The 11,719-nt window shown below is 42.3% G+C and overlaps 1 protein-coding gene across 2 annotated transcripts; it reads left to right on the forward strand.

Annotated features, from left to right (window-relative positions):
• The first annotated feature begins 168 nt into the window (after positions 1–168).
• Positions 169–11,176, forward strand: tm7sf2 (transmembrane 7 superfamily member 2). Of its 2 annotated transcripts, none has more exons than XM_086309563.1 (11): positions 169–302; positions 1,202–1,284; positions 2,140–2,336; positions 2,814–2,868; positions 3,256–3,450; positions 3,743–3,846; positions 6,143–6,262; positions 6,340–6,508; positions 6,611–6,691; positions 6,852–6,974; positions 10,703–11,176. In XM_086309563.1, the coding sequence occupies exons 2-11, from the start codon at positions 1,212–1,214 to the stop codon at positions 10,861–10,863; spliced, it is 1,278 nt and encodes a 425-aa protein (XP_086165689.1). In that variant the 5' UTR covers positions 169–302; positions 1,202–1,211; the 3' UTR covers positions 10,864–11,176. The 2 variants fall into 2 exon arrangements, with proteins under 2 accessions (XP_086165689.1, XP_086165688.1); XM_086309562.1 differs by having other exon boundaries at positions 221–371.
• The last annotated feature ends 543 nt before the right edge of the window (positions 11,177–11,719 follow it).

Genomic DNA, 11,719 nt, shown 5'->3' on the forward strand with positions numbered 1-11,719 from the left:
CAGCTTGTAGATATAGCACTGCGCTCTGCACTGATCTAAACTTGTGAACATGAGAGTGACTGAGGCGAATTTCACAACATTTTCTACTATCTGGAGGGTACAGCTGACTGTCGCCACCTGACGATCGCATTTGATTGGCTAAGCCTTTTTCTCCCACCCTCTTCTGATGACCGCGGAGCCTCCTGATTGGCGCGGGGAGGATTTCGTGCTGCGGTAACGTAGTGGGGGCGTGTCCGTGTGCAGGTTGCTGGATGGACGCTCACGAGCTGCCTTGATGCAAACATCCCATTTTGCAGTAACCGGTAAGAAGCTAAACAGGACTACAGATTTGCACTCTTCGTGTTTGCGGAAAGCCTTCAGTTCGTTCACAGGTAACTGGTCCGACCCGTGTTTCACTGTCCACAGCAGAACTGCTCAGGAACTGACAGCAGCTTGACCTGAACTTTGCCTTATTTATTTATGGCACCCATGGCAACAGTCCAGCACGGGTGTGCAGAAATAAGCAGCAATTTAACATTTTATAAGAAAAAGGTTTTTAAATCGAACCATAATGACTTTTTGATGACTCTTAATCGTCTCGTTGACCATTTCTCTTGCTTTTTGTCAAGTTTGATTATTAGCCCACATTTAGAATTCCCTTTGAGTATTTGAATGCATCATTATTGTGGCCTCGCCATTCAGTGTGAGGGGTTTACATCAAATATAGTCTGAAAAGTATGCACCTGTAGACGAAGTACTTGGATCTACTCTGGTAAAAGTACAAATAGAATCATTTAAAAATTACTCTACTGCAAGCGGAAGCCCTCAGCTTTAGATTTTACTGAAAGAGGAGAGATGCCTTTGAAGTCAACTTCACTTTCCTGACAGCTTTGTTACAGAAAGAGTTCAAACGCTGACAGTCTTGTTGGTACAGTCTGGTGGAAATCTCAGTTTGTCTAACCTGAGGAGGGCCTCTGTGGGTTTACAGGGTTTATTAAATCAGTTATAAGTGTATTGCAGTGTGTATGCTCTTTGAATCTCCGGTTTTAGATAATCATTACTGATTGCTGGTAGTTGGTAAAAAGTGCCCAATAAAATGGAAATACTCAAGGGAAAAAGTTCAAGCTTCAAGATCTTAATAATAATACAGTCTCTGAGGGGTTTGTGTTGTCATTCTTACAACCTTTTAACCTATTGTATTTATTGTCTTCTTTTTAAACAGGAGCACAATAATGAGACCAAACAGTCAAGCACTCAAACACAAACTGTCACATGACTCAGAGAGGGAATTTGGAGGAACCCTGGGTAAGTCACAGCAGTGTGTCTTAATGTTGCGCTAGTAGACATCTTTGATTTAGTTTGATGTCACGTTGCCATGATCACAGTGCTGAGCATTGATGCAGCATGTGCCATTGCTGCACTAAACTAGAAAAACAACAGCAACTTTTCTTTCCTTTGATTCATTCATGCATTCTGAAGCTCAAGCTGCTGTCTGCAAATGCAGTGCTATCACATTACTTGCATTTCCCTGCAGCTAAATGCTGTTTTTATATACAAATTAGATAGAAGCTAAGAGGATCCTGATTTTATAAAAGGAAGAAATAAGCGGTGGTGATCATTTTAGCTGACATACAAAAGAACGTTTACACTAATGCGCTATTTATGATGCTGACACTGCCTAGAGATGTGTTGTTTTATTAAATTGAGCAGTTTGTTTGGTGGACCATAAGATTGATGCCTCAGTAAAACTAATAGGATGTAGGATGTTGCACTGTAGTAATGATCGCTGGCATCACAGCATCATCTCCGTCATTACACCTCTAATCAAGAATCAAGGCAGCCTCCTATGTCAGATTCATCATTGCTGAAGTGAAATGTGCTTGATGCTTCATGTCGTGCTTTTCCAGTTAAGCTAACTACAGATTTCACATCCGCCACTACTGATGTTTACAGTCAGCTGACTGAATTGTTTTGCTACTCTGCAGTTATTAGAGTTACCACAGTTTACCTGCATATGCATTATTAATGTGCTGCAATGCCAAATCTCCACAGATGCTGTTTCACTTCTCTACATGTTGTCTCAGCCATGTTGTCTTAACATGCACCTAACCTGTCATCATACAACAATTGTCTGATTCTTTAATTGTATTCATCTTTCAGGTGCCGTGTGCATTCCCATCTTTCTTCCGTTAACGGTGCTGTTCCTGATCTGTTTGAGCCGATCTCCTGAGGCCAGTTTGTTCCAATGGCCGCCCCCCCTCCCCTCAGCTGACCAGCTGTGGGACCCGCTGGCCCCCGTGCTTCTTCTTGGGTGGTTTGCTTTGCATGCAGTCATCTATTTGATGCCATTAGGAAAGGTACGGCATGTTCATCAGCCCAATTCAATGTGAAACTTACAGTGAAATCTGCTGTGGGTTTGTGATCTAGCTTATGTGTATACTGAAGCTGTAAACATAGCTTTATAACATGCTGTGTGTAATAATTAATACTAATAAATCAGAAGATAATTATTGTCTGTTAAGTTCCAGTCGGTGTGATCATCCTCTTGGTTAAATGACTGTACTCTGCAATTAGAGTTCTTTCAGAGCTACACGCCTCAACACTTCTCCTTTGCTACATACTGAGAAGTTTATAAAATACAGCGACCTGTATAATACAGTTCATCTGTGGCTATAGGCGCTCTCTGCCTATAGAGTCCAGCATTTTTACAGAGGAACTTTCTAAGCTGCACAATTATGAAGAAATGAGAAAGAATGGGTTGAATTATTGACCTTATGACACTGTAATAGGTATGCAGCATATGATTTGTGTTGTATTCTGCTTATTGCCTGCAGGTGTCTGAGGGGCTGGTGCTCAGAGATGGAACACGCCTCAAGTATCCCATAAATGGTATCGTTGAGCAGGGCGCGATATAACTACAAGCATTTCTGTTTAGGACAGAATCTGTGCGCCTTCAAGAAACAGATTTAAATATTAAACCTAAGTGTGAAATAATTTGTAATCCTGCTGCACTATCTGCAATGTTTCACAGCTATTCTTTAGTATTATACATGTTTTGACTGCAAATGTGTTGTTCACAGTTGTGTTGCTGACTGTAGTATATTTGAAAAAAAAAGAAAAGAAAATCTAAAATCCACAGGTCTGATCTAAAAGTTGAAGTTACATAATACTCAGCTCTTCCAACTTTTACCTTTTTCTCCATGCAAGCCTCTGTCAGCCTGCTTATCTCGCTCCTCCAGGCGACAACATTTTGTGTTGTTTGTTTCCCTCCCTCAGGTTTTCATGGCCTGTGCATCAGCGGTGTGTTCCTGATGTTGTTACTGGGGCTCGGGGCTCCTCTGGGGTATCTGTTTGAGCTGCTGTTGCCTTTGGCAGTATGTGCAATAGCAGTGTCGTTCCTGTTCTCTATCTACCTCTACATCCGCTCCTTCTGGGCTCCTTCCCATGCGCTTGCTTTGGGGGGAAACACAGGTGAGATGTTGAGGATCATTAATAAAGGTTGAATCCATGCTAAAACACGGTTTGAACCCGGCAGCTGGCAGCATTCAGTGCGTCCACAGGCTTGTTGTATTGTTTGCTGGAGGATTTGGGTGTTCCTGTGGGTAATTATCTAACTGCCACGCTCAACAGGAGCTTGTAGGCATTATGCATGAGGCAAACTGTTAAGTGAGATAGCGCTCCTGTACTTGCTACTCTGCTACCTTTATGTCAGCATGTAATTATAGCATTTGATTTTTGTGATTTTCTCTTTGATATGATTTAGGAAACCCGCTCTATGACTTCTTCATCGGGCGGGAGCTAAACCCCCGGATTGGAGATTTTGACCTGAAATATTTCTGCGAGCTCAGACCGGGTCTGATTGGCTGGGTGAGTTTACCCAGAGTAGCAAACTACTTGGCTCACCTTAACACTGTTCAAAGATTTATAAATACAGTACTCTATAAGAGACACATTTGAAAACTGTCTCTAATGAGATAACAAGGTCCTTTTAAGTTAGTCGTCATCCATTCATTCTCTTCCACTTATCCAAGTGGCTCCACTATCCTATCCCTATAGGCAAGGTACACCCTGGACAGGTCACCACTATGTCTCAGGGTTAACACAAAGAGACAAACAACCGTTCACACTCGCATCACACCAGAATCACCAGTTAAGCTAACCCCATTAACTGCATGTCTTTGGACTGTGGGGGGAAGTCAGAGTACTCGGACAGAATCGACACAGCCGCAGAGAGAGCATTCAGACTCTGCACAGAAAGACCCGGCCAGATAATAGAGTCTTACCCGGATGTATTTGTAAGTGTGCAAAACACCTTCAGATTCACGTTGCATTAAATAACATTGATGGTCATTTCTGTCCAAGAGCCCAACATAACCAACAGGTGGCGGTATTGCTCTCCTCTGAGCTTCCATAATAATTTGCAGTCTGTGAGTTTGACACAGTCACAATCAAAAGCTTTTCTCCCTGCTGACCTGACACAGTAAGACATTTGCTGGAGGACTGGGGTGCGCGCAGCTATCCGTGTCTGAGTCATCAGACTAAATTAGACTAAATGTGCTGTAGAACCTCAAACAAGATCCCTAAAATGACCACGAGGTTCTCAGTGTCATCGCCGGTCACAAAAACGACAGCACCGAGACTGCAGAAGGTTGAAGCGTCTCGGTAAAGCACTGATGCGAGCAGCCGTTTTCCTTTGGTATTTACAGTGTACAAAGGAAAAACCTTTGCACATGTGAATGTTTTAAAGCCATGTGCGTGGGAGAGCCCAGAAAAAGCCTCCACCAACTGGCTACAGACACTGTGTGGGATATTTTCATTTCCTGTTCAACGTCCAAACTACTTTCTTTTAACGTTCAGCATTTCACAGTTGTTGATAAAGTCTCAAATATTAAAGCACAATGGGCTTTCTTAATAATTTAATGGATTCCTTGGACTTTGGTATAATGGTGCCAAATATTGCTTCTTAGATCTAAATCAGCTTCATATTTAATAACTCAGTTTGAGTTATGGAAGTGTTTATAGCTCGAGTGTGAAATATTTATTTTGTTTCTGCATTCTCGTGTATCATCAAGTCGGAAAAATGTACACGATGTATGGATTTTTTTTCCCACTGGGAACATAAATGACAACAGTCTGGGGAATGAATGCAGCTGCAGAATATCCTTCACTCAGAAAGTATTTGGAGTGTGATAATGCATTTATTAATCATTTATTCGATTAGTCCAAATGGCAGACAATTGATTGGCGTGCACGCTGTAATTATTTGCACATTTTTTTGTTCTCTAGACTTTGCACTCCAGCTCATTCCATTTGACATAAAATGATGGATCACAGCGCCTAGTCTGGGCTTTCATTCGAGCACTGAAAAGATACGGTTAAACGTGTCGCCCTGAATCACAAATAGTTCAAATGTAAATTGGACATTTACGCAAAAGACCTCACATGTGACCCAGAGTTGACTGCAAGCTGTCATTCAGATTGAGGTGGTTCAGAGGAGGTGAAGAAGATATCAAGGACTTGTTTGACGACATGACCGGTTTGCCAAAAGTTAGATTCATTCTTAATTTTCACTCAAGAAAACTGGAACAAGACCTGCAAATGATCTCATGGATGGATAAGGCTAAGACTTGACTTTTAATGAAGTCTATACTGTTTCATGTTATGTTAGATTAAATGTACCTAAATACAGAGTAGGTTTTTACTGTATGTTTATAATCAATTCATCACAGGAGGAATTTTCTTATTTAGAAAGACAGAAAATGGGACATGTGTCTTATATTTCACGCACAAATGAAAGACTCGATTAAGTGAGACATTATTTGGCAGATTATTAATCCTAAAAACAGTGGCTCTGTAGTGTAGTGGTTAATTTGCCTAACACATGAAAGAGCCCCTGTTTGAGTTTGGGAGGAGATGAAAATCCCTGGGAGGGTAGCATCAGGTAGGGCATCATCTGTAAAAATCGCATATGTGGATCCATCCACACGAGAATAAGTGACCAGCCAAAAGAAGCTTTTTATTTATTGCAAAATAAATAGTAGAATAATGACAGCATCCATTTATTTTAGTTGGCAATCTCATGATCACAGAAGGAATTTGTCTGCCCGTGCAAATGAACACACGCAGCCCCACTTGTGTTCATCATTATTCACGACCCCCTCAGGTGGTCATTAACCTCGGCATGCTGATGAAGGAGGTGGAGCTCCGAGGATCCCCCTCCCTTGCCATGATTCTGGTCAACAGTTTCCAGCTGCTGTACGTGGCGGACGCTCTGTGGAATGAGGTGAGAGTCACACTTTTTTTTTTTACTTTATTTGATCACTGCTTTTATTTAATGTCTGCTTCATTTTGCTGTAACAGGAGGCTGTCCTGACCACCATGGACATTGTACACGATGGTTTTGGTTTCATGCTGGTCTTTGGTGATCTGGCCTGGGTTCCATTCACGTACGGCCTGCAGGCAGCCTTCCTGGTTGTGCACCCCCAGACCCTAAGTTCACTCAAGGCTGCAGCCATAATAGCACTGAATGGTAATCGCTTGTCAGCTCTTTTCTGCTGTTCTGCTGAAAAGTGGCTGAAAATGAATAATGAACCTTTTTTTTGTTTGTTTTTTGGGTTTTTTTTGCTGTCAGGTATTGGATATTACATTTTCAGACAATCCAACTCACAGAAGAATCAGTTCAGGCGGGACCCCACTCATCCAAGTGTCACTAGTCAGTTTGTTTCCCTCCATTTTTATCTTTATCTTTTAATGCATTCAGATAAAGTCTTTTTTTTTTTTATTGATTTCCTCCTCACATCAAAGTGGGGAGGGAGACAGAGAGTTGGTAAATCTTATTCAGAAATATCGGTGCGTTTTACGACTCCCTACAGGACTGGAGACCATTGCCACAGCAACAGGGAAGCGGCTGCTGGTGTCCGGCTGGTGGGGTCTCGTTCGTCATCCCAATTACCTTGGGGACCTCCTCATGGCCCTTGCCTGGTCCCTTCCGTGTGGTAAGACATCTTAAAAGCCCTCTGCCCTTTTTTTTTTTTTTTTGCTAGAAAAGAAGGCCACGCTGACATAACAGTTTTTTTTAGCATATGTGGGTGAAGTCATGGATAAGAGATTAATGTCAGGCTGAGTAATAATCATCTTCAGCCTTGTTTATTATTAGTATGGATAATGATGGCTGGTTGTGTTAATGATCCACTGTGAAATCCAGGTTCTTTTTTTTCTCGGAAACTTTACTTGTATGCATGTACGAAAGTTTTGACCTCCTCATTATGAATGTCACTAATCCCTGGATTAGTGACATTCATAGCAAAGTAACTCATAGCAAAAGTCATAATCTTTCATTTTTATTGTCATTATACCTCAAATTGGTCGTTTTAAGAAAATCTTTACGTTTGTATTTAGCTGCAAGGACCCCAACCCCAAATGCATTTATTGATAATGAAGCAGCAAGCTGCGGTATGAGGAAGCCTTTATCGGATCAGGGGTGACTCGTGAGCCTGGCATATACAACTGATCGCTTTGAGAAAGACTGACCAACAGAAGAAACAGGAGAGGGAGAATGAATGGGTGTGTCGCTGCCGCACAAGTAGAGATTTACAGATCTATGGCCAGTAGGGGAATGTTTGCGGCGTGCTCCAACTCCTTTGAGTTTATCTACCTTTATAATATGATTGGAAAGATGTGTTTTTGGTATTTAAATAGCGTTTTGTATGGGGTGCTGATCCAAGGATTTTCAAATATTTTAAACTTAACCATGAAAACCTGGCCAAGTCCAACACCAGGAGCAAATAATTGCCAGTAAGTCCAAGCTCTCACTGCAAAATGAGGGCCAAATGGATCATAGCAATGGGTCAGATACCCCACACTCCTGAAGCACATACACATGAGGGTTACAGTTAGACCCCTTCTTCAAGTCCACAAAGAACATGACTGGTTGTGCAAACTCCCACACACCCTTGTTGTGGAAGTTTTCCATTTAAATAAAGCCTGCAGACGAGCGGTAGCTAACATTCTTTAATCAAAGCACACAAAGAACAGACAACCAAGCTTGATGGAGCCCCTGCATGTCCGCGGGACAGACGGTCAGCAGAGTTCTCCCTGAGTCTAACATGGCTCTCAGTTAAATACCTTCTCCAGGAACAAAAGGCAGTACACAGCTGTTTCACACCTTAAGGTTCACACTCCCTTGCTACCTCCCAGAGTCCTCGAAGAGACAAAAGACTCTTCCTGTGGAGTTCCTGTTTCCCCCAAGATCCTTACTACACCCCCTACCATTTGTCTTAAGACATGTTAAAATCCAGTGGCACCAAGGCATTACAATAAAATAATGTGATTAATACATAAGTAAAAGAACTTCCTATACACCCTCAAACATGCTCAGCAGGATAAAGAAGCAGTCCAGTATTCCACAACCAGGACGAAAACTAGATTTTACTACATACACTACATACAACTTCTTTAACTGAGCTTCAGGAGGACCAATGTGGACAAACTTCTTCTCTAGTACATCTAGTAGCTTAATATTTCCAGCGAGGCTTAAAAGTGTGATCCTTGTGTAATTGGTCCTGGAGGACATCAAGAGCCTTAAGATGCTTCTAGAGAATCTGATCCACCCCAGGGGCTCTGTGACCAAGGAGCTGTTAAACTACCTCAGTGACCTCACCCCCAGTGATGGGTTGGTCATCCCCCTCACTTCTTCTCTTCCTCTGGGTTTGATAATAAGATTGAGGGGGTCCTCAGTGGAAGTATTCCGTCCACTGCTTGATTATATTAAGTTGAGGTCAGCTGCTTTCCCATTCTGTCACACGACAGTATCCCTGAATCGTTTCAAGGCTGTCCAAAAGTCTTGTTTCTTGCTCTCACCCAGTCCTCCCTGACCTTCCTTCAGCTACTAACAGGGCTGAACTCTTTGCTGGCAGAACAGACACCAGCCACTTTGCAGCTGCAGATTCGTGCAGCATGTTCCTCTTTTTAACCCAACCTTCCTTTGAGTGCTTCAGAAGTTGTGCTGGAGGTTGGGATGAAAATCTCACTCACAGACTGGGGGCTCTGCAAAATGGTCCTCACTGTACATTTGGGTACACGACACCTGTCCAGGACCCTGCTTACGAACACCCTTCTTCTTGAACATGGTGTTTGTTTTTGACAAACTGTACTTAGCACAGAAGTCCAACAGATAAACATCACTCTGGTTCAGATCAGGCAGGCCATTCATCCTGATCAATCCCCACCTGGTCTCACCTGTTCTGTCACAAAGTGGGATGGACTCAAGCGCAGACAAGGCAGCTAGAATACAGTTCCGTTTATTACTATACAACACCAGGTGCAAATATATACAAGTGAGAGGGCGGGGGGAATCCAGGGCACAGGGAAATCCGGGAAAGGAGCTGTTCACACACGAGGGACTTCACAAAAAACACAGCACACCAGCAAGCCTGCACACCAAGGGTTCCAGGGAAACAGAATTCCTGTTTACAGACAACAAGTGATTAATCCAAAGGGTCAGCGATACGAAAAGGCAACAAGAGACTAGTACTCCGGAGCTTACTACCAAGGTTACTCAATAGTCCAGCGACGAGATGCTTCCAGCCACTGCCTTAAGTAGTGGATGAGTTTAGGCGATGAGCCACAGGTGTGTGATTAACCTCAGGTGCGAGGGCCAGGGGCGGGAGCCCGCAATAAGCTCTGCCCCGGCGAGACACGGCAAGCGTGAGAGAGGTAGATGTAAACAAGAAACATATGTAGCCAACCTGAGTCAGCCAGGCAGATACGGGGACCATGACATGTTCGGTGCCCACGGTGGAGTCTTAATGGCAGGGGTACCCTGAACTGTTGCTCAGCACTTAAGGAACAAACAGCAGTTAAGACCTGTTTTACCCCTCCTCACCGAGCCACTATTGTTTTTCTTTTTTCTTTTTTTTTGCATTGTGGTAAATACCGGATGGAAAACAGCCTCAATCTAACTAAGCATTTAATGCCACATTTTGTGTGCTCTCAGTACAGTTTGATGTGGTTTTGGTTATATAAGGTATTAATGGCCTTGTGCACTGTGATATTTTTTTTCAGACTACCTCCATGTCCTTATGAAATATTTGCATTACATTTGCAACTGGTGTGCTTCCAACAAAGGCAGCAGGAAACTGTTCTCTTTGTTCTTCTGTAAATTGCCCTGTTCTCTCAAAAACCCACTTCCTGAAATAGTGACTGTCAGACTTTTGTATAGCTGACACTCTCATTGGTATTCAACATTATGTGAGTCATTTGTCTCTCTGCTTTTGTAATTGAGACGCATTCTTTAGTTTCTGCTTTTTATCCTTTTTTTATCGCTGTAGCACAAACTGCAAAAATATGCACTCCAAAAAAAAAGTGATGACAGATGAAAGCTGCCCTAACAAACGAGCTCAGTGGTCCCCTGTAAACCTGGACTGAGGAAGCGCTGACTAAAGGGACAAGGGGTACTGCTCTGATTACTGTGATGAATCAACACTGAATATTAAGAGCTTAATTAGACTGGTATTCACTGCAGGGCTTTTGTACAGTAAAGACTGAATAGAAAGTAAACTGCTATTTGCAGAGGAGGATGTACACTTGATTGCAGCTTGTTTTATACAAATCACAAATGCTGATGTCAGTAGCAAAAGAAGGTACTAGTTTTTTTTCACCATTCATTACTGAATCATATAATACTGTCTTGTGTTTTTTGTCATATGTGCCTCTTTATTTATAGGATTCTCATATCTTCTGCCTTATTTCTACGTCATATACTTCACCGTTTTACTGATTCACCGAGAGGCCCGTGATGAAAGACAGTGTAGAGCCAAATACGGGCTGGCTTGGGACACATACTGCCGACGTGTGCCTTACAGGATTTTCCCTTATATATACTAAGAAGAAAAGAAGATGTGGAGGAGAGGGATCTGAACTGCCGTACAACCTATTGAACACAAACCTAGCAATAATTTCATGTAAATCTATTTTCAGTGAAACAATGATGACTAGCGTCTGCGCTCCACATCTCTTTGGAAAAACAAATATGACTTAAATACTGATTGGACGGCAGAAACAAATCCATAAATATCAGTGCCTTTGTTCAAAGAATGTCTGCGTAAAAGCGTTTTTTACAGTGTCTTGTTTTGTTGTTGTTGTTTTTTAAAATGTGGTGCCACAGTAAACTACATTGGAAATAAACAACTACAAAACACCAAGTATTCGAAAGTGTTATTGAAATAAAATAATTATATTATAATATGAAGATAAAACGTGATGATGTTTTACATCGTTGCATTATGTATGCAGAAGTCAAGCCCATTCTTTTGTGAAAATGTGACTCATACACTCAGTGGACACATCCCTTTAGTGGGTTTCCACCACATCCCAAAGGTTCTGTATTGGCCTGAGTTTGGTAATTGTGAAGGCTGTTCAAGCACGGTGAACTCATTGCCACATTCAAGAAACCAGTATGACCTGATCTTAGCTCTGTGACGTTGCAGCATAGAAGTAGCCTTCAGAAGATTGGTCCACTGCGGTCATAAAGGGATGGACATGGTCGGCAACAATACCCAGGGAGGCTGTGTGCTATGAACCCCCCCACCAGAGTGGATCCACATTGTTTCACACCAAATTCAGATGCTACAATCCAAGTGTAGCAGCAGAAATCCAGACTCATCAGACAAGACAACATTTCTCCAATGTTTTTGCAATCTTCTGTTCACCTTTGTTCAGCCTGTGTAAACTGTAGCCTGTT

Source organism: Aulonocara sp. 'chitande type north' Nkhata Bay, linkage group LG10 (genome assembly GCF_057382095.1).
Source record: "Aulonocara sp. 'chitande type north' Nkhata Bay isolate Kocher_YH1m ecotype deep benthic linkage group LG10, A_spYH_male_GT1.1, whole genome shotgun sequence".
In the NCBI taxonomy this organism is placed as follows: Eukaryota; Metazoa; Chordata; class Actinopteri; order Cichliformes; family Cichlidae; genus Aulonocara; species Aulonocara sp. 'chitande type north' Nkhata Bay.

Coding starts and splice junctions, on each gene's coding strand:
- tm7sf2 (XM_086309563.1), top strand. CDS start 1,212: ATGAGACCAAACAGTCAAGCACTCAAACACAAACTGTCACATGACTCA. Junction 3,847..6,142: donor GACCGGGTCTGATTGGCTGG/GTGAGTTTACCC, acceptor CGACCCCCTCAG/GTGGTCATTAACCTCGGCAT. Junction 6,509..6,610: donor AGCCATAATAGCACTGAATG/GTAATCGCTTGT, acceptor TTTTGCTGTCAG/GTATTGGATATTACATTTTC.